General features: G+C 45.6%; 2 protein-coding genes across 6 annotated transcripts in view; one reads left to right on the top strand and one right to left on the bottom strand.

Annotated features, from left to right (window-relative positions):
* The window catches only part of MCM8 (minichromosome maintenance 8 homologous recombination repair factor), a 45,906-nt gene extending 38,390 nt beyond the window's left edge, over positions 1 to 7,516 (bottom strand). The window contains exons 1-5 of one of the 2 annotated variants that reach the window (XM_008256292.5): positions 7,250 to 7,516; positions 5,642 to 5,793; positions 4,616 to 4,699; positions 1,424 to 1,506; positions 521 to 670 (exon numbers count right to left, since the gene is read on the bottom strand). In XM_008256292.5, the coding sequence (XP_008254514.3) occupies positions 521 to 670; positions 1,424 to 1,506; positions 4,616 to 4,699; positions 5,642 to 5,789 (465 nt within the window). In that variant the 5' untranslated portion in view covers positions 5,790 to 5,793; positions 7,250 to 7,516. The remainder of the gene's footprint in view (positions 1 to 520; positions 671 to 1,423; positions 1,507 to 4,615; positions 4,700 to 5,641; positions 5,794 to 7,249) is intronic. The other variant, XM_008256293.5, reaches the window with a different exon arrangement.
* A 48-nt stretch (positions 7,517 to 7,564) lies between these two features.
* On the top strand, positions 7,565 to 19,582 carry TRMT6 (tRNA methyltransferase 6 non-catalytic subunit). Of its 4 annotated transcripts, none has more exons than XM_002710842.6 (11): positions 7,565 to 7,918; positions 9,866 to 9,993; positions 12,840 to 12,949; positions 13,470 to 13,561; positions 13,690 to 13,773; positions 14,039 to 14,163; positions 14,856 to 15,214; positions 15,612 to 15,697; positions 16,252 to 16,354; positions 16,456 to 16,542; positions 18,126 to 19,582. In XM_002710842.6, exons 1-11 carry the CDS (start codon positions 7,791 to 7,793, stop codon positions 18,315 to 18,317), a joined length of 1,494 nt encoding a protein of 497 aa, XP_002710888.3. In that variant the 5' UTR covers positions 7,565 to 7,790; the 3' UTR covers positions 18,318 to 19,582. The 4 variants fall into 4 exon arrangements, with proteins under 4 accessions (XP_002710888.3, XP_089163387.1, XP_069908167.2 ...); XM_089307261.1 differs by having other exon boundaries at positions 7,620 to 7,918; positions 13,690 to 13,894; XM_070052066.2 differs by lacking the exon at positions 12,840 to 12,949 and having other exon boundaries at positions 7,620 to 7,918.
* The last annotated feature ends 5,262 nt before the right edge of the window (positions 19,583 to 24,844 follow it).

Raw genomic sequence — 24,844 nt, 5'->3', positions numbered from 1 at the left:
GCACTTTGTGCCTATCCCAAGATCTGCTTAAAGCATTTATGTCTGCTAGCCTCAAAAATGCTTTCATGTATCCTGTCATGAGACCCTGAGAAGAACTCAAGCTGGCACAGCACGTACTGTTTCCACTTCATACACAGGGATATTCAAGGAAATTAAATTATTTGCCTTTATGTCACAAAATCTGGAGCTGAGGTTGGTCTTTTCTGCCCCAAGTTCATACCTCATAACACCACGACATCTTGCTTCATCTTCCCTTTGAGACTGTACAGCTCCTTGAAATCAGGGCTTAATTTCTGTACAATCTTTAATTAGATTAATTAAAATAAGTTGGGAATAAATGTTCTGTTTAAGTAAACTACTGAATACAGAATGAATGGAGTCTTTCAAGACAAGACAGCGTGCAACCATTCAATTCTAGCCCAGATCTATGAGTAAAACTTAAATGTCTTTTAAAGAAAGTACCATCACTGTGAAATCTTCCTTTATAATTCTGACAAGAGTGTGTGAAACAGGTATTTACCTGATGTATTGCCAGACCCATGCAAGCCAAGGTTTTCTCAGGTGCATCCCTTAGTTCAGTTGCTATATTTGGTATTAAGTTAGTTATTTCATCATCTTCTGTCAGTTCTTTAAAATCCACCAAAATACTTCCTTTTCTTTCTATTTCATCCTATGAAATATAAAAGTATTAAAACAATAATTACTTTCTTAGTCAATTATCTTAACTAAGCATTCCATTATACATTTGAGAAAGTACATATTTATGTGGTGATAATGGTGAGTACTATAAGTTTAGTGTCAAGAATGGCTCTAATATTTTAAATATAATAACTTACTGTGGTTATTAATAACCCTCTGAGGTAAGGCCGGCGCCGCGGCTCACTAGGCTAATCCTCCGCCTTGCGGTGCTGGCACACCGGGTTCTAGTCCCGGTCGGGGCGCCGGATTCTGTCCCGGTTGCCCCTCTTCCAGGCCAGCTCTCTGCTGTGGCCAGGGAGTGCAGTGGAGGATGGCCCAAGTGCTAGGGCCCTGCACCCCATGGGAGACCAGGAGAAGCACCTGGCTTCTGACATCGGATCAGCGCAGTGTGCCGGCCGCAGCGCACCGACCGCGGCGGCCATTGGAGGGTGAACCAATGGCAAAGGAAGACCTTTCTCTCTGTCTCTCTCTCTCTCACTGTCCACTCTGCCTGTCAAAAATAAATAAATAAATAACACTCTGAGGTAGATGCATATATTGTCATTTCCAACTGACAGATAAGAAAATCAAGGCACAGATAAAAAATTCACTAAAGTCCAGAGTGCTGAGTAGGGGCAGAGCTGGGTTCTGAACCAAGGCAATGTGACCAGTCACCAGCACATCACACACACTGTCTGATGACACATCCGTGTGGACTGGCAGCTTTATTGTGGAGGAATCTTACCTTATCATATAGATCAATGTGCCTTGTGAAAAATTTTTCAAATGCTTGAATCTTCTCAATAAAAGGAGAGCTACCACTGTAAACTAATCCAACAAATACAGCATTAGTGTTAATAACCACACATGTATGAGCACATTTATAAGTAACAATATATACATGGTAGGTGACTTACTTCAATTACTTTGTATTATTATTATATTCAGATAAGAGCTGCTACAGAATATATTCTTTTTAAAAATTTTTTAGGTTTATTTGTTTATTTGAAAGGCTGAGTTACAGAGAGGCGGACGCAGAAAGAAATCTTCCATCTGCTGGTTCACTCCCCAAATGGCCTCAAAGGCCAAAGCTGGGCTGATCCAAAGCCAGGAGCTTCTTCTGGGTCTCCCACGTGGGTCAGAGGCCCAGAGACTTGGGCCATCTTCTACGGCTTTCCGAGGCCACAGCAGAGAGCTGGATCAGAAGTGGAGCAGCTGGGACTCAAACTGTATGGGTGCCAACACTGCAGGCAGTGGCTTTACCCACTAAGCCACAGCACCAGCCCCCAGAATATATTGTTGAGATTATAAAACAGTGCTATGGTAAAGCAGGTAAAATCCACCACTTGCAGTGTCAGCATTCCATATGGGCGCCGGTTCAAGTCCCAGCTGCTCCACTTGCCATCTAGCTCCCTGCTATGGTCTGGGAAAGCGGTAAAAGATGGCCCCTGCACCCATGTGGGAGACTCAGAAGAATCTCCTGGCTCCTGGCTTTAGATTGGCGCAGTTCCAGCAGTTGTGGCTATCTGGAGAGTGAACTAGTGGATGGAAGACCTCTCTCTCTCTCTGCCTCTGCCTCTCTGTAAACTCTGCCTTTCAAATAAATAAATAAACAAATCTTTAAAAAAATAAAACAAATTTAGGTCTGCATAATCTGAAATGCAAAAAGGAATCGACTCTAAAAGCCTCAACATCTAGGAAACTGTATTGAGTCTTTTGACACTTAACAGAGCATAATTAGTTTAAATAGCTTACATGATAAGTTTAAACCAAAAATTGTAATAAAGCCAAGTCAGACACATGAACTAAAGTCTTCTTCTGAAATAGAGCTGAAGATTATCATAGTCTTTACTAAGTAAATTCTACTAGTCTAAATTGCCACCTGTCAAATCCTTTCCTGAGATCAAGTGAGAGACAAACACTTGATACTGGTCCACAAATTATACAGCTATATGCTTCATGTCTTTAACTTCTGTAATATTTTCAACTTCGTCTCCCACAGAGAACAGTACAATAATGTACTTTGGAAGGATGACTGGTCAAGCCCAATGTGCCTACCTAGGAGCAGTCTACTGATCGCTTACAGTATTCTGAGCTAACTGCTAAGGGAATACAATGGGTACTGGTAGCTAATACACTCTACAGCAATAAAAAACCATCCAGGAAACACATTTTCCTATACAATAGAAAGACACAGACTGCATAATAGATTCCCAATGCAGGATGCATCTATAAAGTACTTTATTCATTCATAAAACAAATATGGAGTGCCTGACAGGGAGCAGAATCCTTGACCTCAACCCATACAGCCTAGTGAGGAAAAAAACATAGATACAAGGGTACATCAGAAAGTTTGTAGAAAAACGGAATTAAGAGATAAGTCGCTTTGGTGCAAAAAAATATTGAAGCTCATCCATAGTTTTTTCATAACACACAATTCCATGACTTTTTGAAGAGCTCTCATGTATATATAAAAAGCAAAATTCATACCTTGTAAGACATAGCAAATACAGATACAATAAGAGTACAGAAAAGACAGTTCCCTACACCTACACAGACAGATCTATGACGTTAGCTGGTATTCTTGATTACCAAAGAGAAACTCCTTAACTATGTTTCTATACAAACCTGTCTTAGAGTTATTGTCTCTTGGTTCTAAGTCCACCCTTCTATTTTCTGCTGGGTGATGCTGTAATTGAGACCTGCACCTTACATTTCCCAGAATTTCTTTAGCCTACCAACTCGAGGCACTTTAGAGTTTAGAAGGTGGCGGAAGTGAGAAAGGAATTCATTCTTATTTCAATTCTTTCTGGCATCTCTCCAGTTGTGTAGTCCTAAGCCTCCAGCTCCAAGCACTAAAATGAGGCATGTGCTCCCCCTCCCCCCAGTATTACCCACAGCAATCAGCTTCCTTTGCCTCAGCGGTCTGAGCACAGCTTTATAGGGTTAGCCTTCTGAGGTGCAAGCACTGGTTTTCAGGGTGCCCCTCAAAGGCAGAAATGAAGGTATGTTGTGGTCCCCACTCAAATTCCTAAGTTTGGGGATGCTCAGAACTTAATTTTTGTTTCCTCAGCCATGGAAATGGTTGCCATTTTCTGAAGTTACTGCTGGGAGGTTATATCAACATAACCCTTTTTTACTCCTTCAGCCTTCTAATTATTTGTATTAAATTTCCCTTTGGAAAAGAAATATCCAGTCTGGTTTCTGTTTCCTGACTAACACACAACTTAAGAATAACACTCTTGAAACATAAACACAATTTAATTGTTTGGTTACAATAAAGTTAAAGTACTTGTGCCGGTGCCGCGGCTCACTAGGCTAATCTTCCGCCTTGTGGCGCCGGCACACCAGGTTCTAGTCCTGGTCGGGGCGCTGGGTTCTGTCCCGGTTGCCCCTCTTCCAGGCCAGCTCTCTGCTGTGGCCCGGGAGTGCAGTGGAGGATGGCCCAAGTGCTTGGGCCCTGCACCCCATGGGAGACCAGGAGAAGCACCTGGCTCCTGCCATCAGATCAGCGTGGTGCGCCGGCCGCGGCGGCCATTGGAGGGTGAACCAACGGCAAAAAGGAAGACCTTTCTCTCTGTCTCTCTCTCTCTCACTGTCCACTCTGCCTGTCAAAAAAAAAAAAAAAAAAAAAGTTAAAGTACTTGTATATATAAGAGTCCTTCAAAAAGTTGTCGAAAATGGAATTAAATACTTATTTTGGGGCAAAAAAAGTTTGAAATCTATGTACCAGGCATCTTCAAAAATTTCACGAAAAAAATGTGCATTATGAAAAACTGCATGAATTTCAAAATTTTTTTGCACCAAAATAATTTCATTTTCTATGAAATTTTTATTCTATCAATAAACCAAATGAATTACAGTAATATTTGACAGAACACTCAAAGACAAGTTAAGAAAATGTAACTTATGGTACTTTTTGCACTTTTAACACTACCTTCAGAGAAATAAAGCTTCCAGCCTTTGTAAGGTATGAATTGATCCAATGTTGACTGCCGTAGCAAAGATTGTGGATTTTGCTCTGAGGGGAAAAAAAACACACTAGGTTAGTAAATACAGAGCAAACAGGGGCCAGCTTACTGGTTTGGAAGGTTAAGCCTGAGCCTGCAGTGCTGGCATCCCACACGGATGCAGTTCAAATCCTGGCTGCCCCACTTCTGATCCAGCTCCCTTCTCATGCACCTGGGAAAGCAGAAGAAGGTGACCCAACTCCTTGGGCCCCTGCACCCATGTGGGAGACCTGGATGAAGCTTCTGGGCCCTGGCTTCAGCCTGGCCCAGCCCCAGCCATTGGGACCATTTGAAGAGTGAACTAGTGGGGATGGAAGATCTCGCTCTCTCCTCTTTCAATATCTCTGCCTTTCAAATAAATAAATAAATAAATAAATCTTTACAAAAGAGGGGGGCAGCGCAGTGGTGTAGTGGGTAAAGCCACCAATGCCTGCCGTGCCAGCATCCCATATGGGCGCCGGTTCAAGACCCGGCTGCTCCACTTCTGATCCAGCTCTCTGCTGTGGCCTGGGAAAGCAGTGGAAGATGGCCCAAGTCCTTGGGTCCCTGCACCTGTGTGGGAGACCTGGGGGAAGCTCCTGGCTCCTGGCTTCAGATTGGCGCAGCTCCAGCTATTGTGGCCAATTTGGTAGTGAACCAGCAGATGGAGGACCTCTCTCTCTCTGCCTCCCCTCTCTCTGTGTAACTCTGAATTTCAAATAAATAAATAAACCTTAAAAAATAAAAGAAATAGAGCAAACTTTTTTTCCAGTTTGTTCCTCCTTCCAACAATGACAACTTGACATGCTACTAAAAGAGTGACTAAGTTAGAGGTTTTGGTAAGAATTTTCAGTATTAATGTTCATATATATACTAGCTTTGAGTAACATCAAATAAAAGGCAAAGTGACATCAGCATGAATGGCTTCTTTCATGAAGGAAAAAAAATCCTGAATAAACATCAATGTCACCCACGAGAAGTCTGCTTTCCAGTGGCTTTACTCAAGTCAGGTCTGTGTCCCCTTTCTCTCCACTTTCCTGAGAAGTTTCCACCACCTCTTCCTCTTTTCCAGCTTTGAAATCTTCCGCGTCCAAATCCTCTCCCTCGGTGTTCTCCAGCCATGTCGCTAAAAAAAAAAAACAAAAAAAACAAAAAAAAAAAAAAACCTTGAATCCTTCACCAAACCTGTAGGAGAAATATTCTACTCTCCACTATTGTTAAGGTACACTAGCTACTTAAACAGTTAGTGGCTCTAGGGGTAAAATTAAGAAAAGATACTGTATCTATTTTCAAGGTGCCTCCACAACAGAAATGAACATACAACAGATAATGAACTGTAACTTATCCTGTTTGCAGTAAAAATCCTGACCTTTCGGAGACACTAACGAGGTATATGCCACCATGGGTACTGATGGTGAATTCTGCCATATCATACCCAATTTCTGAGCAGTTTTTCTGTAAATTTCAGTGTCCTACTAAAAATAAAGTCTATTTTAAAAATAATTCATATCCTAAGGGTAAAAAATAAACAAGAAAACATCCTGGGGCTGGCTGGCATTGTGGCATAGAAGCCACTGCCAGTGACACTGGCAATCCCACATGGGGGCCAATTCGAGTCCTGTTGGCTCCACTTCCGATCCAGCTCCTGGAAAAGCAGTGGAAGATGGCCCAAGTTCTTGGGCCCCTGCACCCTCGTGGGAGATCTAGAGGAAGCTCCTGGTTCCTTGTCTGGCCCAGCTCAGGCCATTAAGGCTGCTTGGGGAATGAACCAGTGGATGAAGACCTCTGTCTGTCTGTCTGTCTGTCTGTCTCTCTGCCTCTCCCCATTCAAGTAAAAAAAAAATCTAAAAAAAAAAATATATATATATAGTGAAATTCATTATGAAAATCTATATGAAACTTTATTTAAAGGGACTTGGTGAATCAACAAGTTAATAACTAAAAAGTCCCCAATTTTAGGGAGCAACAGGAATTTGATAATAGACTGGACCTTACACATTAGACACTGAAGCTCTGAGAAATTAAGTAAACCGGTTAAGATCAAAGTTGAGTGGTGACAAGTACAGAGACCAAAACTGTCACACTGAAGTGCTCCTTATGATGCTACACGCCACATCGTTCCCAAACGACAATAACCAGTGCTGGTAATAATCCCAACACAATTTAAGCGGACTGGAGGGGTCAGCATTGTGGCACAGTGGGTTAAGCCACAGCCTGCAATGCTGCCATCCCATCTGGACCTGGTCCTGCTGATGCGCCTGGGACAGCAGCAGAGGATGGTCCAAGTGGGTCCCAAGTGGGCGACCTGGATGAAACAGGGCTCCTGGCTTTCGGCCTGGCCCAGCCCAGGCCACTGAAGCCACTTGGGGAGTGAATCAGCGGATGGAAGATCTGTCTCTCCCTCTTTCTGTAATTCTGCCTTCCAAATAAACGAAAAACAAAATATTTAAAAGAGAACTGGAGAATGACTAAAAAAGCCACCCTCGTCAGGCCGTGCTTTATTAAACCACCTCGCTTTACGTATTCACGCCTCCTCTGGCTAGGTTCCTACTTGTATGGCTCAGAGGCCCCAAAGTGCTCACAATTCACTAAGAGACCGGCTCCGGGGTACGCGCTGATCCGTCCGGCCCGATTCTCCCTCCCTCCCGGGGGAAGCACAACTGGGTTGAGACCCTGAGACCTTCAGGCAACCCTTGCCAGGTCCTGCGGTTCTCCTCGGCCGCAGCTCTCCCGAAGTCCCCGGCCGAAGGCGGATCTCAGCTCATACAGCTGAGCTCTACACCTGCGACTCAAGCCAGAAGCCAACCTCCTTCTAAATTCTTTTTTGGCGCTTCTGTGACGCAACTTCCGTCCAAGGAAGCCGCGGGGCGGGGAGAGGCGGGGTGAAGTGCAGCCAATCAAGGAGTTCAGCCAAACGGAAGCCGTAAGGCTCCCGGAAGACGCCTGTGGTCCGGACCGGAAAGCGGAAGCGGCGTGCAGCACGTGGGGGTGGTGCTGTTCGGCCGGCTCCGGTGCTCCTTGCTTGCGGGAGGTGAGGGTGACCGCCGTGGCAGCTGCGGGGAGGAGGGACCCGACGCAGGGGGCTGTAGGAACTCCGCGAAGCACCAAGCCCCGCTGAGCGTCATGGAGGATTCCGGGGAGCAGCCAAGCCCACAGCCACTGCAGCCGGCTGACCACTGCATCCGCGACGGCGACTTCGTGGTCCTGAAACGGGAAGATGTGTTCAAAGCAGTGCAAGTTCAGCGCAGAAAGTAAGATTGCTAGCCTTGGCGGGGAGGGGGGGGGTGTCTAACCACGTTCAAATACTCCCTCCCCCCTGGTCGCCCTGCAGACCCCTCCCACCAGGGTCCCATTCTTAACTCTGGATTCCCACTCTGCTCCCCAGTTGCCTTCTCCCCGATGTTCCTGTCTCAGAGGCGTTTCCCACCAGGATTCGTTTCCGTCCACGGCCTCTGGATCTTTCCTACCCCTCCTGTCTTCCAGACGTCTTCTCCATGACTTCATACCTGGCCTTCTACCCTCAGCATCCTTTACCGGTCTTGTAGAGTCGCTTCCCCAGAATTCTATTCTTGGTTCTCGGGCCCTCTCCATCGCCCCCACTCCTTTAGCCTGGGGCTCTTTCCCTAGCTTCTTCGGATCTTCTTCCTCTCCTTCCCCTCTCCTCTCCTTCCCTGTCTCCTCCTCTCCCTCTCCCTCCTCTCCTCTCCCTCCCTCCCTCTCTCCCTTTCACCCAGCGCTCATTCTTGCCTCTCAGAGTCTGTGTTTCCCAGAATTCAGTCTTTTGTGGATGTGGGCCATGCCCTGTGCTTCGAAGAGTGCTTCTTAAGCTCTTTTGGTCTTTGCTGGGGTATACGGGGTAGTGTAGTAGAACAAACCAGCCTTTGGTGTTTGAGAAACCTGAATTTGACTCCCAGCGCTGACACCTTGTAATTGAATCTTGAACAAAGTACTTCTGCCTGGGCCTCATGGCTTCTACAGAAAGTTATGCTCTCCAGGATTTGAATAAGACTTAAAAAGTATGAAACACGTCTGGTGTATACACCTAACCTCTGATTGACACTTAGCAGATGTTAATTTCCTTCTTTTGAAAGCAAAGATTTCTGTGAGAATTCCCTCTTGAATTGCAGTAAGATAAAAAGCTCCTCAATAGGAATGCCTAAAATTACCTGGTCCCCTGGAGAGCATTGTCAGTGCTAAGCACTGTTTCCAAATGTGTGCTGTTAGGACTTGTTAGGCTATTGGGACACAAATGGTTAACCATGCACTTGGTAATAGTGGGTGCCAGCAAAATGACCCTGAGATTAACATTGTATTTCATTGCCTGAGATTCTGCCCACTTAACTCTGACTCGCACAGTTCCTTGCCAGGGACATGGGCTGATAAGACCGTACAAAAGTGTTCACTGTTGACTCCAATAGAAACGTGCCAAGGGGGCTTTTGTTCATCCAGGCTCACTTTATCACTGTGGATGTGGGTCACTGTGAGAATACCCGGCCCTTCTCCAGGCAAAGAGCATCAAAGAACAACTGCCCACAACCCGGAGCTGGGGGTGTCTGAAGCCTTACTGCAGGCATCCACCCCACCTGCTGTTGAGGCGAGCCCAAATCCCACTTTACTGCGTTGTCCTTTCTACAATAAAAGACTTCTCTCTGTCTTGACTAGTTGTCTCTGCGACTTCTTTGGCCCTATATCTTAACCCTAACCTGTAGATTGTCAGTAACGTTCATTTGTAAATATGAATTGCTTTTATCAGACAGTTTTTCAATGAGATAGTTAGACCCAGACCAGAGAATTTGTTACTCCTGGTCATCTCAGTGATTGCTCCGTTTTGACGTAAGTTGCATGGAGTGTCACAGTGCAGGTCCAGTCTTGGCAACCTTGCCTGCTGCTGAGGACATCTGCAGAGCCTGTGAGTTTGGATATCCTGGTTGACCGTGCAAATTGGGATCAGACAGTGCCCCAAAAGAAACATGTCTTCCTTCTGTCTTTGCTCCCTCTCTCAAATTCAGTGTTTCTGTGACTTTTCTATTCATTTTGTGTGTCTGTCTGAACCCAGTTCTCTTTAATTCATTTATTGTTTTGAGTTAGAGGTAATGCCACTGATTGGAGACCGCTTTTAAAATAAACTAGATTGAACTTGTCTTTTCTACACTGAATGCAAACATAATTAGATTGATTGATTGATTTTTCTTCCCCAGAAAAGTAACTTTCGAAAAACAGTGGTTCTACCTGGATAATGTCATTGGCCATAGTTATGGAACCACGTTTGAAGTGACCAGTGGAGGAAGTCTTCAGCCTAAGAAGAAGCAGGAAGAGCCCACTTCAGGTACACCATGCATATATAAAATAGATGCATAGTCAGAACCCTGTCAAGGCCGGCGCCGCAGCTCACTAGGCTAATCCTCCGCCTTGGGCGCTGGCACACCGGGTTCTAGTCCCGGTCGGGGCGCCGGATTCTGTCCCGGTTGCCCCTCTTCCAGGCCAGCTCTCTGCTGTGGCCAGGGAGTGCAGTGGAGGATAGCCCAAGTGCTTGGGCCCTGCACCCAATGGGAGACCAGGAGAAGCACCTGGCTCCTGGCTTTGGATCAGTGCAGTGCGCCGGCCGCAGCGGCCATTGGAGGGTGAACCAACGGCAAAGGAAGACCTTTCTCTCTGTCTCTCTCTCTCTCACTGTCCACTCTGCCTGTCAAAAAAATAAAATAAAATAAAAAAAGAACCCTGTCAACCTCCAGCAAATTTCAGTTAAAGCCCAGGCTGGGCCGGCGCCGTGGCTCACTAGGCTAATCCTCCGCCTAGCGGCGCCGGCACACCGGGTTCTAGTCCCGGTCGGGGCGCCGGATTCTGTCCCGGTTGCCCCTCTTCCAGGCCAGCCCTCTGCTGTGGCCAGGGAGTGCAGTGGAGGATGGCCCAGGTGCTTGGGCCCTGCACCCCATGGGGAGACCAGGAAAAGCACCTGGCTCCTGGCTCCTGCCATCGGATCAGCGCGGTGCGCCGGCCGCAGCGCGCCGGCCGCAGCGGCCATTGGAGGGTGAACCAACGGCAAAAGGAAGACCTTTCTCTCTGTCTCTCTCTCTCTCACTATCCACTCTGCCTGTCAAAAAAAAAAAAAAAAAAAAAAAAAAAGCCCAGGCTGTCCCAAAAGAAATCTAACTCGAGATCTCAGAATCGTAGGTGGGTGGATTCTGACTCCAGCGTGCCATTAACTGGCTGTCCGACCTTAGGCCAGGCGTTTAATCCCATGAGACCCTGCTGCTGCATTGCAAGGACACACATGAACCCTTTCAGAGCCCAGAAATTAAGTAACAGCTGCAAGGTAGTTAGTGTGTAGTGTAGAGGGGTTACATGGTCTGGCTTGTAATGCAGCTGTCTAGATTTAAGTGCCAGCTTCATCACTTGTCTTGAGCATGTGGTTTGATTTTATAACTCTTACAGCTTCATCTATAAAAAAAAGTGGGACCGGCCGGCGCCGCGGCTCACTAGGCTAATCCTCCGCCTAGCGGCGCCGGCACACCGGGTTCTAGTCCCGGTCGGGGCGCCGGATTCTGTCCCGGTTGCCCCTCTTCCAGGCCAGCCCTCTGCTGTGGCCAGGGAGTGCAGTGGAGGATGGCCCAGGTGCTTGGGCCCTGCACCCCATGGGAGACCAGGAAAAGCACCTGGCTCCTGGCTCCTGCCATCGGATCAGCGCGGTGCGCCGGCCGCAGCGCGCCGGCCACGGCGGCCATTGGAGGGTGAACCAACGGCAAAAGGAAGACCTTTCTCTCTGTCTCTCTCTCTCTCACTGTCCACTCTGCCTGTCAAAAAAAAAAAAAAAAAAAAGTGGGACCATAGGCATATGAGGGTACTTTAGAAAGTTATGGACAAATGGAATTAAGGTATGTTTATTTTGGTGCAAAAACTTACCTTTCAATTACATTTCCCGGGGACTTTTTTTGAAGTACTCTTGTATTTAATGCTTAAGTTGTGAATATTCAGTAATATGAATTACAGAAACATCCTGACAATGTCTTGCCTGCAGTGAGTGCTCCACAGATTTAGCCATTATTAATTAAAAGTAAACAAATAATAAAAATTAAATAAAATTCTACTGAAGTTCTGTCTCTACCCAGTTAATTAGATAGTTTTACATTAATGTCCATATTTTTGTTAAGCACCAAATATGTACTAGGCACAATTAGGCACTGCATTTATAGCAGTTCATAAAATGGCCCATCTTATAAAATGTACTTTTTTAAAGATTTATTTATTTGAAAGTCAGAGCTATAGAGAGAGAGAGAGGTCCTCCATCCGCCAGCTCACACCCCAATTGGCCGTGTTGGCCATAGCTGCACTGATCCGAAGCCAGGAGCCCCCTCACCAAGGTCTCCCATGTGGGTGCAGGGGCCCAAGGACCCGGGCCATCCTCCACCCCTTTCCCAGGCCATAGCAGAGAGCTGGACCGGAAATAGAGCAGCCGAGTCTCAAACTGGCGCCCATATGGGATGCCGGCACTTCAAGTCAGGGCATTAACCCACTGTACCACAGCACTCACCCCATAAAATATACTTACTAGTGGAGAACAGCAAAAATAATGAAGAAGTTAAACAAATAGCATAATTTCTAATGCTGATACATGCTGTGACAATATTAAAGCAGGGGTGTATTCTAAATCCTGGTTTGGGAAGGTGAACCTTGACTGAGATCATGAGCTCAGACCCGAGTGCTGGGAGGGACCTAGACACTAAAGCAGAGAGAGCAGCAGGGGCCAAAGCCCTTGCTTCTTGTATTCAAGGCAGAAAAAAAAAGGGCAATTTGGTTGAAGCTTAGGAATCAAGAGATGAGTCCAGAAAAGGTAGGCAGGGACCAGATGTATGTGACCTTACAGGTCATTTTTGGAATGTTTCCTCATTGTTACCATTTTATGATTATAAGCATCAGTGGTTAAGACAAATTCTTATTAATAAAAAAATAAAAAGCACTCTGGCATCCACGTGGTTAGTCCAGGGGCAAGAGGTGAGGGCCAGAAGATGAATTAGGGTCTAAAGAGTGGTGCTGGCAAGAAGGAATAGGGGACTACATTGGCAACTGTGGAACTCGAATGCTGAACTTGGGCTCCATGTGCATATGAATTTAGAAAAATAAATATTGTAAAATAATTCCAGATCACAGGTGTCATGGAGTCATTTCTTTCCTTAGAGACTAAAGAAGCAGGCACTGATAATCGAAATATAATTGATGATGGGAAATCTCAGAAACTTACTCAAGATGATATAAAAGCTTTGAAGGACAAAGGCATTAAAGGAGAGGTAATATTCAAAGGATTTTGTTTTGTTTGGTATGTAGGAAATTGTTTTGTTTCTAAAGCAGACTTTACCAAAGGTAAAATAGAAAAATGATGTTATACTTTTGTTAGAAGTAAATTGAAATGTACATTCGGTATATCAAAGATTTTGTTTCTTACCTGCAGGAATGTAAGGTGAATGACGTTACTAATATCACTAGTGGTAGAAAATGTGTTAAGAGTGTTTATGCAGATTTAACTTTGTTGACTTTGCAGTAATGTTTTCAGCTGATGTCTTCCATAATGACAGGTTCCTTTACCTCTGTCCTTCCTCTGTTTTGTTTCTCCATTCTTTTACCTGGTTTACATGGAGCTGTAAATTTTTATTTAGAAATTATCAATAGAGTATGGAAATACAGAGTTCATCTGTGAAAGACGAAATGAAGGGTCAGACCTTTGGATACATTTTGGGGTAAGGAACCTTTGAAGTTATTTGTTTTGCGCAAATAAAGTTTCAGAAAATCTGCTTACTCCTTTTCTTATAGGAAATAGTTCAACAGTTAATTGAAAATAGTACAACATTCCGAGACAAGACAGAATTTGCCCAAGATAAATATATAAAAAAGAAGAAAAAGAAGTAAGTAGTTTTATGTTTGAAAAGGTTAAAAATGTTGTCTTTTTGTAAATTTAAAAATGTGCATATTGTTTAAAGTAATACATCATAAACCATTTTTCCAAATGAGTGTTCTGTTTTTTCTCACCCAGATATGAAGCCATCATTACTGTTGTGAAGCCATCCACTCGTATTCTTTCAATTATGTATTATGCAAGAGAACCTGGAAAAATTAAGTACGCTTTGTTTCCTTTCAAAAGTATAATTGGGGGAAAATGTATCTTTAAGAAAGTCATGATTTTAAGTAAAATGAAAAAGTTGCTCACCTGCATAAAGTGTCCTCCTACTTCATAAATTGTAAGTCCTTCTACTGTTACCTCCAAAGCAATCAATAATATTATCAACATAATTTTTATAAGACAAAACATGAAAAATTATGATTAAAATTACAGGCTTTACATAGCTAACAATGAGTGAATGAATCCTTCTTTCTTCCTTTAGCCACATGAGGTATGATACCCTGGCCCAGATGTTGACATTGGGAAATATCCGTGCTGGCAATAAAATGATTGTCATGGAAACATGTGCAGGCTTGGTGCTGGGTGCAATGATGGAACGAATGGGAGGTAAGATTGAACATTTTTATGCTCAGTAGGACCCCACCCTGTTGTGAGTATAGAGGGATCCAAAAATTCAGACTCCTGGGCCACTAGATTGAGTTCCTTCAAGGTTAATAGAATAATGGGTGGCACGTACAGCTCCTTTCCAAGCCTTCCCCACATGATCCCCATTTCTCAGCCAGGCTGTGTTGGTGTTTCTCTTCCAGATTCAGCATCACAGGGGATGGTTCTAGAGCCTGTGGCTGGCCAGGACTTGTAGGACAATGAATTGTGTAACCTGCATTGCGGGTACTCAATTTATTGGCCTGAATTGAGTAGATTGAGTAGGAACAATATGAGGGATAGATTTGTCTCATGGAAGCACAGTCTGATTTGCCTACCTTTGCTCTGAACCTACAGAAAACAAGAACTTTAAGTGCCCCCTCTTTGTGCATTGGCATGGGGGAAGCAGAGACTCACTCACCAGTCGTATGATGTCCACATTGTCATGATCACAGGGTTTTACAGTAGTGTCAAGGGAGTGATCAGTGGGAATGTTATAGACTCCAGATGGGCCCCAGAGAAGCTGCATGTCCCTCAGTCCCTGAACTGCGAGTACGCAGAGGGCCCCTCAGCCTTGATCCTGTGGAGGACTCAGGGTTTGCGTAACTCTGCAGACACCTCCATCCTGCAGGTGTTTGTCTCTTTTATCTGCTCAGGTTTTGGCTCCATTATTCAGCTGTACCCTGGAGGTGGGCCTGTTCGGGCAGCAACAGCGTGTTTTGGATTTCCCAAGTCTTTCCTCAGTGGTTTGTATGAATTCCCCCTCAACAAAGTGGACAGTCTCCTTAATGGGACATTTTCTGCTGAGATGTTGTCTTCAGAGCCTAAAGAGAGCGCCTCGGTTGAAGAAAGTAATGGTGCACTCGAGGAAAAGCAGGCTGCCGAGCAAGAGAATGAAGACAGCATGGCCGAGGCCCCCGAGAGCAACCAGCCAGAAGAACAAGAAACAGCGGAAATTGATGCTCCGGACCCAGAATACAAAGAACCTAAAGAAAAAGACAGCAAAAAAGATTATGTAAGGATGTCCAGAGTCCCTGCTGTCTTCATAATATTCACAGGGCCTCGGTTAGCTTCATTTAAACACTGACATTTGGTTGGGCTTTGAAGCATCAGCTCTCAAGATGATAACTATCCAGCTTAGTTGGAGACAGAGTATGCGTGCACATGGGTGTGCACGACTGTGTGGTTTAATCTTTAGGGTGGAGCTTTGGGATACAGAAGCCTTGCTCTCATAGCTTAATGATGTCTGTATAAAATCCAGGCTTGCTTTTCTATTCTCACCTCCATATAAACAACCTCCTCTGTTGGTTTAGTCTGCGTTGAGAAATACTGTTGAAATGTTTTGATAGGCAAGTATTTCCATAAACCCAGCTGAATGACCTTAGTACTTTGATTTCTTATTTTTCTTGAAGATTCAGGAAAAACAGCGGAGACAAGAAGAGCAGAAGAAAAGACATTTAGAGGCTGCTGCTCTGCTGAGTGAAAGAAATGCAGACGGGTGCGTTGATGACGGAATGCCGGAGACTTATTAGGGCTCGTGGACTCTGCTCCAAAGGGGTTGGAGTTCTGTGTTTGCTTTCACGCTAGTGGGAACTGATGCGAGGGTTCTGCCCTGGGTTTATAAAGAAAGAACACTGGGTCTCATAGAGATGAGAAATTGTGCTTGTCTGAGGGTTCGAGAACAGATTTGAACCTTCCCCAATGACAGTGCATCAGACGGCCTTGTAGTCCCACTAAGTGCAGGTGAGCGGTGGGTCATTCAAGTGGCTGTGGTGCTGGCTGATGGCAAGGACTGGTGACAACCCAACAATCAGAGGTAGATTCAGGTATAAGAAAATCTTCAAGTTCTCCTTAGAGTGGCCTGACACCATGAGAGCTTATAACCTAGTTTATATTTCCTAGAAAGAACCAGCTCATGGTTTTATTCTGTTCTGAATTTTAATCTCTTTTATAGAGTCATGCAAATCAGTACACGATCAGTTGAAATGCATTTTAAAGCCTGTACTCCACTCAGGGAGTAGAGAAATAATCGGTCTGATGTTTTCCTTGCAGCTTAATTGTAGCTAGTCGTTTCCATCCCACTCCACTGCTGCTGTCTTTGCTGGACTTTGTGGCACCCTCCAGGCCATTTGTGGTCTACTGTCAGTATAAAGAGGTAATAGTACGGTGGAATGGATGGGAATTCTTGCATTTGAGTGGTGACTCTCAAACTGCTGCCCAGGAAGTCGTTCTTGACACATCTGTCTTTGCCCTCAGCCTCTGTTGGAAAGCTACACAAAACTGCGGGAGAGGGGCGGCGTCATCAATCTCAGGCTGTCTGAAACCTGGCTCAGAAACTATCAGGTACGTGTTACTAGCCCTGGAGCTATTTTCCTGAATCTCTGGCTTTTTAGGTTAGTGCTGGAAGTTGTGAAACAGGGAAGCCTCGATTTCAGTCTGCAGGGATGGGAACGCCTCGTGCCTGTAATGGGGAAAAAGAGCCCTTGACTTCCTGACCTGTTTTTTTTCTGGGCATATTACTCCTTAACTCTAGCACAGAGGCATTAAACAGGATAGTTCGGGTTCAGGTCTGTCCCAAGGCCTGGATAGCACTGTGGATGGTGTAACCAAAATTAGCGAAATCTCCAGGAGGATGGAAAGTGGCCCTCTCCTCCTTGCTGGTCATCTTCACAGTCAGTTTTCAGGATTTTCTGGTGGACTCTGTCTGTTCAGCTCTCAGGGTGGAAGTCAAAGTCTGAGCAATTTACTGGGGGAAATGCCTTTAGAAGATAAAGGGAGAGGAGGCAGGATGAGGGGTGCAGTGTCCTGTCTGGGAAGGAGGTAGAGAAGGAGAGCTGGGAGGAGAGCTGCAGTGCTGCTGAGGAAGCTTCAGCCGGGCCAGTGGAGACCCCAGGAGCAAAGAGTGTCCTTTTGTTTAATTTTTTTTTTAAAGATTTGTTTGTTTATTTGAAAAGCATAGTGACAGGGAAAAGGAGAGAGGGAGAGATCTGTCTGCCATCCAAATGCCCAGAATAGGTAGGGCTTTTGCCAGAAGCCAGGAACTGCATCCAGGTCTTCCACATGGGTGACAGGAATCCAAGCAAATGAACCACGCACTGCTTTCCAAATGTGTTAGCAGGAAGCCCGAAACAAGAGACAGCAAAGGCATGATGAGGAGCACACCGGAGCCCGGGGTCATTTTCCCAGCACACCCACAGGCGGGCGGTTGGTGCAACACTGCCTTTGCATGCCTCCCTAATACCTCCTCCATCTTTCTGGCACCACTCAGATTGTCCATTAAAGCAGCCCCATGTTGGGCAGAAATGCTCACTACTGGCTTACTCCTGTGCTCACGACTCGCTGGGAGCAATCCAGGGCTTCCCTCAGGGGATCCCAGGGCAGCAGTAGCTGGAAGCATTCTGCTGCTCAAATGCTTTGCAGCCTGTTCCCTCGTGTAGGGAGACCTGAGTCGGGCACCTCCATGCTGCCACTGGCCCTGTCCTGCTGCTTGGCGTTGTGCACTGTGGTAGAGAAGCTGTTGATCCTAGGTAACCCTGCCGCTCAGAAGGATCATCTCACTTAGCTGGGTAGACAGAGCGCCTCCTGCGTGTGCAGGCCCACCCTTCACTGTTGGCCTTGTGGCTTCCCAGATCCAAGAGGAGGAAAACTGCAGACTGGAGTGCTACACAAGCAATTTGCCTGTTCTCCAGAAACTCGCTTAGGTCTCAGAGAAGTGGGGAATCAGTGTTAGATTCAGAGAAAACCACTGAACCTGATTTCTAGGATTTTCTTTGCATTGTCATGTAAAGGAAAGAATTGCTTAGAAATGGACTCCTTTATATCTTCCGGAGAATATGTGGTCTAAAATCTGATTTGTGGCGTATGTGTTACTCACATGAGCCTCGCGGTCTTGGGAAAGCGTGAATATGTTTCTGTGTCTTGATTAGGTTTTGCCAGATCGAAGTCATCCCAAACTGCTGATGAGTGGCGGTGGGGGGTACCTTCTCTCAGGCTTCACTGTTGCCATGGACAACCCAAAAGCAGACACCAGCCTGAAACCCAGCGTGAGCACATTGGAATCACAGGAGACCGAGGAGCCGGCAGCTAAGAAACGGAAATGCCCGCAGTCTGGCTCTTAACGCTTCAAGAATTGCTTTTTGTTCTCAGGCGTTATACAGTTAGCAGTTAACCTTTAAATGCCATTTCTAATGGTTTTTCCTACCCCGAGAATAAGAACGTGTCCATAAATGCCTTTGTGGGAAGAGGAGTAAGCCTTTTGTGTATCTGTGACACAGATGGGATTGGGCTGGCAAAGCTGCAACCCTGGGGCATGCATGGATGGATATGAGCAGTTCTGTTTGTTTACAGAACTCCCCTCAGTACTTCTAAGTACACAGATATTGCGAGGATTTCAGCATCCTCTGAGTTTTGTTTCTAGGAGACTTGTGTGTTTTCAGCTAAGTGGAGTAACGCAGCTTAGCTAAAAGTTGGTGAGTACTGAAAGGAAAGAAGCAGTTTGTGGGAGAAATCTCCCCTGTTCTTTCCATTCTCTTCAACCTGAGCAATATGGATGTGAGAGTGTGAGATTTACAGTACCAAAAATGTCCACCCTGTTCCCTGCAGTAGAATAAGCTTTGTCTCTGCTGGGTTCTCTTTTAATAGTTGAAAAACTGGGAAAGTTCTGAGTATTTATTTTACTCCTTTTTTTGTGCATACAAAGATTTTAGTAGGATACTTTTTGCATTTTCTGATCCTCTCATTCTTTATTCCAAATAAAGTGACTAGAATTTTTGTGTAATATTCAACTGAAGGAAACAAATTTTTTTAACTCTTCAGAGACTTATTGATACACACAGGTACACTGTATATATGTGTATAGATATTGCCATATATACGCCACACGAAGACAGAGAAAGAATGCACTACCTATACATACAAGACACACATAGAGTGTACTATTTGAACTATAACAAAGTTTATGCAGAACTTGGACCAGTTCTCATTGCATTGGTGTCACTCCTTGTCTGATGTATTCTAAAGTGCCTTCTTTGGTGGTTATTAATGCTGATCTAAAGAGTTCTGGCATGATTAGTTTATTAGTCTGTATAAGCTCTGGAAACCTATAATCAAGCTGTTTGATCATCTGTTGCAACAAAGAACCGTGTGTAGAGTGAGTCAAGGCCCTGGCTCACCAGAAATGTTCACTGTGTGTATTGTTCATCTCATCATAGAATGGATGCATATCATCCAGCAAGGAGCATCTCAGAAAAAAAAAATTTCTTTGTCCTGATAGCATGTGCTCCTCTGACTCCTCTGATAATGGCCAGTGCGGTTACCAACGAGTACAGCTTTGATTCCTTTTTCTTAAAACAGTTGCTTTTAAAAAATAAAAGTGTTTCTATGATCTGTTTGACTAACATTAATGATGCAATCTTTGCTATGTTGAATGGTTTTCAACCTATCATGTTTGGGGAAGAGAACATTCCTTCATAGGGCACCTCACTGAAAAATGTAATAAACAGCGCTCTCGTCTTCTCTTTTCTCTTGCTCCCCTCTCTTCACTCCTCTCTCCTGTCTCTCGCTCCTCTCCCCTCTCCTCTCTAGCCTCCTCTCCTCTCTCTCTCTTTCTTTCTCTGTTATGCTCTCCTTTCTTTTTCCTTCTTTGCCCCTTCCCTCTGGCCTGCTGGGTTTTTCCCTTAAAGAAAGAAAAAGAAAAATGTAATAAACCAATATGTTGTCACCTACATACAGCCAGTCAAGTTTATCAAGGACAACACAGATGTATAGTCATGGACTAGATGCAATCTTGGCTGCTCTCCATTGGTCACTGTTGTTGGAGCCATCTCCTTCTGGGGACTCAAACCTGTTTCCAAGTCCTGTCCTATTCCCTAATTGTTAAAAATTTAGGATCCCCTGTGGAGTTTGTTAAACAGATTGTTGGACCCTTCATCCAAAAATTACTTATTCAGTAGTTCTGGGATGGCACAGAGATCCTGCATTTTTAGTAAGTTTCCCCTCCAGCCCTGGAGAACCACTGTGCTGTACCTGCATCACAGATACAGCTAAATGTAGAATGTTGCCTCATGTAAAATGGATATTCACCTTTGGAGCAGAGGGAGGTGTGGATAATTTTTTAAAAGGTTATTTATTTAGGGGCCAGCATTGTGGCATAGCAGGTAAGACTGTGGCTGACAATGCCATCATCCCTCCCGTCTGGGCACTGGTTTCTGTCCCAGCTGCTCCACTTCTGATCCAGCTCCCTAATGTGCTTGGGAAAGCTACAGGGGATGGCCCAAGTGTTTAGGTCCCTGCACCCACGTCGGAGAGCCAGAAGAAGCTCCTGATTCTTGGCTTCAGCCTGGCCCAGCTCTGGCATTTCAGCCTTTTGAGGGAGTGAACCAGCAGATGGAATATTCTCTTTTCCCCCCACCCACCTCTGTGTAACTCTGCCTTTCAAATAAATATTTGAAAAATTATTTATTTGAAAGGCGGAGTTATAGAGAAAAGAGAGATTACCATCCACTGGTTTACTCCCCAAATGGCCACAATGGTCAGAGCTGGGCCAGGTCCCCTATGTGAGTGCAGGGTCCCAAATACTTGGGCCATCCATCTTCCACTGCTTTCACAGGCACATTAGCAGGGAGCTAGATCTGAAGTAGAGCAGCCAGGACACCCGTACAAGATGTTGGCATGGCATCTCAAGGGCAGCTTTACCCAGTATGCCACACCAGTCCCAGAAATTAATGTATAGTGTCTTGGTGCCCCACTGTTTGTTTTTCGCCTTTTTTTACAGTTCCATTCATCTGAGGTGGTTTTTTTTTTGTTTTTTTTTTTTTTGTTTTTTTTGTTTTTTTTTTGGCATTTGGTTGAGCTATCATTAAAACAAGACTGGAAAGATTTTGACATTTCATTTTCACGTTGACAGGTAACAAAACACCAAAGAAAACTGTTTTGAAATGTGGGTAGGCTCAATCTGTTGGATTTTTCAGCATGCTTTGTGTTATCATTTGAAACCAAAACTTTCACACAGTGGAGAAATTGAGCCAGAAGGCAGAAGAGATGATAGAGGAGTCCTTTGCTTCCTGGGAGTCCTTCCCTGTCCTCGGTTGTTGCAGTGGCCTTAGTTCTTTTCCATTACCTGTGAGTGAAGCAAAGTTGCCACCTATGATAAAAACTAAAATTATATGGTGACAGATTGAAGGAAGAGAAGGGGAGGAGGAGGGATAACAATGGTTGGGGTCAGCAAGCTTGAGCCTATAGGTCAAATCTGGTGCTCTGCCTACCAGTTTTTTGGTTTGATTGTTAACTTTTTTTTTTTTTTGACAGGCAGAGTGGACAGTGAGAGAGAGAGACAGACAGAAAGGTCTTCCTTTGCCGTTGGTTCACCCTCCAATGGCTGCCACGGCCGGCGCGCTGCAGCTGGTGCACCGCACTGATCCGATGGCAGGAGCCAGGTGCTTCTCCTGGTCTCCCTTGGGGTGCAGGGCCCAAGCACTTGGGCCATCCTCCACTGCACTTGCAGGCCACAGCAGAGAGCTGGCCTGGAAGAGGGGCAACCGGGACGGAATCCGGCGCCCTGACCGGGACTAGAACCCGGTGTGTCAGCGCCGCTAGGTGGAGGATTAGCCTATTGAGCCGCGGCGCCGGCCGATTGTTAACATTTTTAAGTGGTTACAGAAGTTTAAAAAAAAAAAAAAAAAAAAAAAAACATGAAAATTACATAAGATTCTAACTGCAGTGCCCATAATGAAATTTGATTGGAGCACAGCCACACCAGTTTGTTTTCATATTGTCTATTACAGCTTTTGCACTGTGGCAGAATTGAGTAGTTGGATAGAGACTGTATGGCCTCAAGGCCTACAATGTTTGCTACCAGGCTCTTTGGGAAAGAATTTGCTGACCACTGATTTGAGAAACCCATGAGAGGGGTTTGAGTCCTTTGGAGCAGCCGCAGTAGGGAGCTGGTTTGGAGTAAGTTGCCACAAAAAAGGTGATGTGAAACCAAGAACCCCTCTTTGGCCCTCGGGACCTGTCAGCAGAACTTGAAAACAGCCATCCACCCCCCTCCCTGCCTTGGCTTTCCTTGCTGGGCTTCTAGGAGACCATGGTCTCCTGGTTTCCCTCTACCTGTTTGGCCTTTTCTCTTTGGCTGGTTCTTCTCATTGCCAAGGTTGACACGCTGCAGGTGTCAGCTATTATAAATCTACAACTCTCTCTGGTCTACACTGGCTCCCTAATTTGTTCAAGGGATTTGGGAACTGGGCAAAGGAAAAGCTGTGACCACGAGGTGGCAGTAGTGCACACATGCTTCATTAGGTGACAGTGACACTGCAAGGTGACAGTGGCAGTCTATCCACTGGCTATATGTTGGGGCATGCCACTCAGCAATGGAAGAGGGTAAGCGTATTCCCCTGGGAGAGAGGGAGATAGAGAGGGCGTCAGGTATGGGTGATGTTCTCAGCAGTGTGGTGGGGAGCAGTGCAGTGTGTGTGGGGGGGGTGTCTTAGAACCACAATGCTGTGTCTTATCAATGGGCTACAGATGTGTGTAGTTGGAGGGGGGATGAATATGCGAAGCAGGCAGGCCCTAAATAGCTAAAAATTACTTAAAATTTTGCTTAAAATAATTAGCTGTGTAAAAATCTGACCTTGGCAATCCTGGGCTTTTAGCTAACTGGCTTCCCCCTGCAATGCTGAAGTAAACAGCCCAGGGGCCAATACACAGAGGCCATCTTTGACTCATTTATATAACACTGGGTGATCTCATTCTCTTTTGAGGCTTTAAATACCATCTCTGTGATGATGACTCCCACATTAAGTCCTCAGCACAGGCCTCTTCCCTCATCTCCTGGCCCTTGTTCCCAACTTGACACCTCCGCTGAGTGTCTGTGCACACCTCAAATATGACATAGTCAAACCTGAGCTCCCCAGCTCTTCCCCTCCCAAGCCAGACACTCCCACAGTCTTCCCCCATCTCTGCGCTTCCCAGCTGCAGAGCCTAAAACCTTGCTATCATCCCCTTACTCCCTCACACCAAACCCATCAGCTGTACTTGTCATCTGCTTCTGAACAGATCTGAGGATCCGCTACTTCTCCCCAACCTGGGAGCTGCAATCCTGGTCCACGCCATCACAAATGACCAGCCAGGATATTGCAGTAGCCCTCTCACTGGTTTTTGTGTTTCTGCCTCACTCCTCTTATAGCCTTCTTGCCACCCAGCAGCCAGCATTGTTACAGCATGAAGCAAAGCATGCCAGTCCTCCATGGAGAACTCTCCAATCATAAAAGTCAAAGTCCTTACCAGGACCTAAATTGAAAAAAAAAAAAACGCTCTGCATGGTTGCCCCTGTCACTTCTCCACCCTTGCCTGTAAGAGCCCCTGTTCTGTCTCTCTGCTCTTCTTCTGACAGGCCAAGCACATTTCCTGTCTCAGGGACCATCTCTAAGCTGGTGGGCACCGTGCTGTGCTGTGCTCCGTCTGCCAACAGCTTCTCTTGAGTAGTGCAGTGTGTGCATGTGTGTGGGCAGGCTGGCATTTGGGGCATTCAACCATTTTGCTTTCCTCCAAGTGATTGAAACCCTAGTTCATTTTGGGCCCCTCAAATTTTCTTTAGGAAATTATTTTCTACTACATGGGATACAAGGCTTCGACAGAACTCCGTCTTCTTACAGGGTACAAATCAGCCAGACCTCAGGGGGTCAGGGATCTGTTTGGACAGACCAGATGTTCTGACTCCAAATCTACAGTGCTTCCTGTTATCCAGGCTTTCATATTAGCCCCCAAAATGGCCATTACATGGGACTCTTAAAAATCAGCTGATAGAATGATTTCTTCTTCTTCTTCTTTTTTTTTTTTTTTTTTTTTTGACAGGCAGAGTGGACAGTGAGAGAGAGACAGAGAGAAAGGTCTTCCTTTACCGTTGGTTCACCCTCCAATGGCCGCCGCGGCTGGCGCACCGCGCTGATCCGAAACCAGGAGCCAGGTGCTTCTCTTGGTCTCCCATGCAGGTGCAGGGCCCAAGCACTTGGGCCATCCTCCACTGCCTTCCCGGGGCCACAGCAGAGAGCTGGACTGGAAGAGGGGCAACTGGGACAGAATCCGACACACAGACTGGGACTAGAACCCGGTGTGCCAGCGCTGCAGGCAGAGGATTAGCCTATTGAGCCGTGGCACCGGCCGATTTTTGTTTGTTTTTAAAGATTATTTGAGAGGTAGAAGGACAAAAGGAGAGACAGAAAAGTCTTCCATCTGCTGGTTCACTCCCCAAATGGCCGCCTCAGCCGGAGCTGAGCTGATCTGAAGCCAGGAGCTTCCTCGTGGTCTCCCACTCAGGTGCAGGGGCCCAAGCACTTGGGTCATCTTCCACTGCTTTCCCAGGCCATTAGCACAGAGCTGGATCAGAAGTGGAGCAGCTGGGACACAAACCAGTGCCCGTATGGGATGCCGGCATCACAGGCAGAGGCTTAGCATACTATGCCACAGCACCAGCACCAGCTGATAGATGTTGGAAGTAATGTCTTATGATTGTTTTTCTTTATTCACTTATGTAAGGAACATATTTCACATGCTTCATATATTCAGTTGTAAGCACATGATGATACCCCCCACCATCTCACTGTTTTTGAAACAGGTTCTTCAAGCCTATCTAATCTCCTTCATCCTAGGG

This window comes from Oryctolagus cuniculus, chromosome 11 (genome assembly GCF_051225735.1).
Source record: "Oryctolagus cuniculus isolate XC-2025 breed Fujian yellow rabbit chromosome 11, ASM5122573v1, whole genome shotgun sequence".
Classification (NCBI taxonomy): Eukaryota; Metazoa; Chordata; class Mammalia; order Lagomorpha; family Leporidae; genus Oryctolagus; species Oryctolagus cuniculus.
This window is presented reverse-complemented; position numbering and strand designations above follow the sequence as displayed.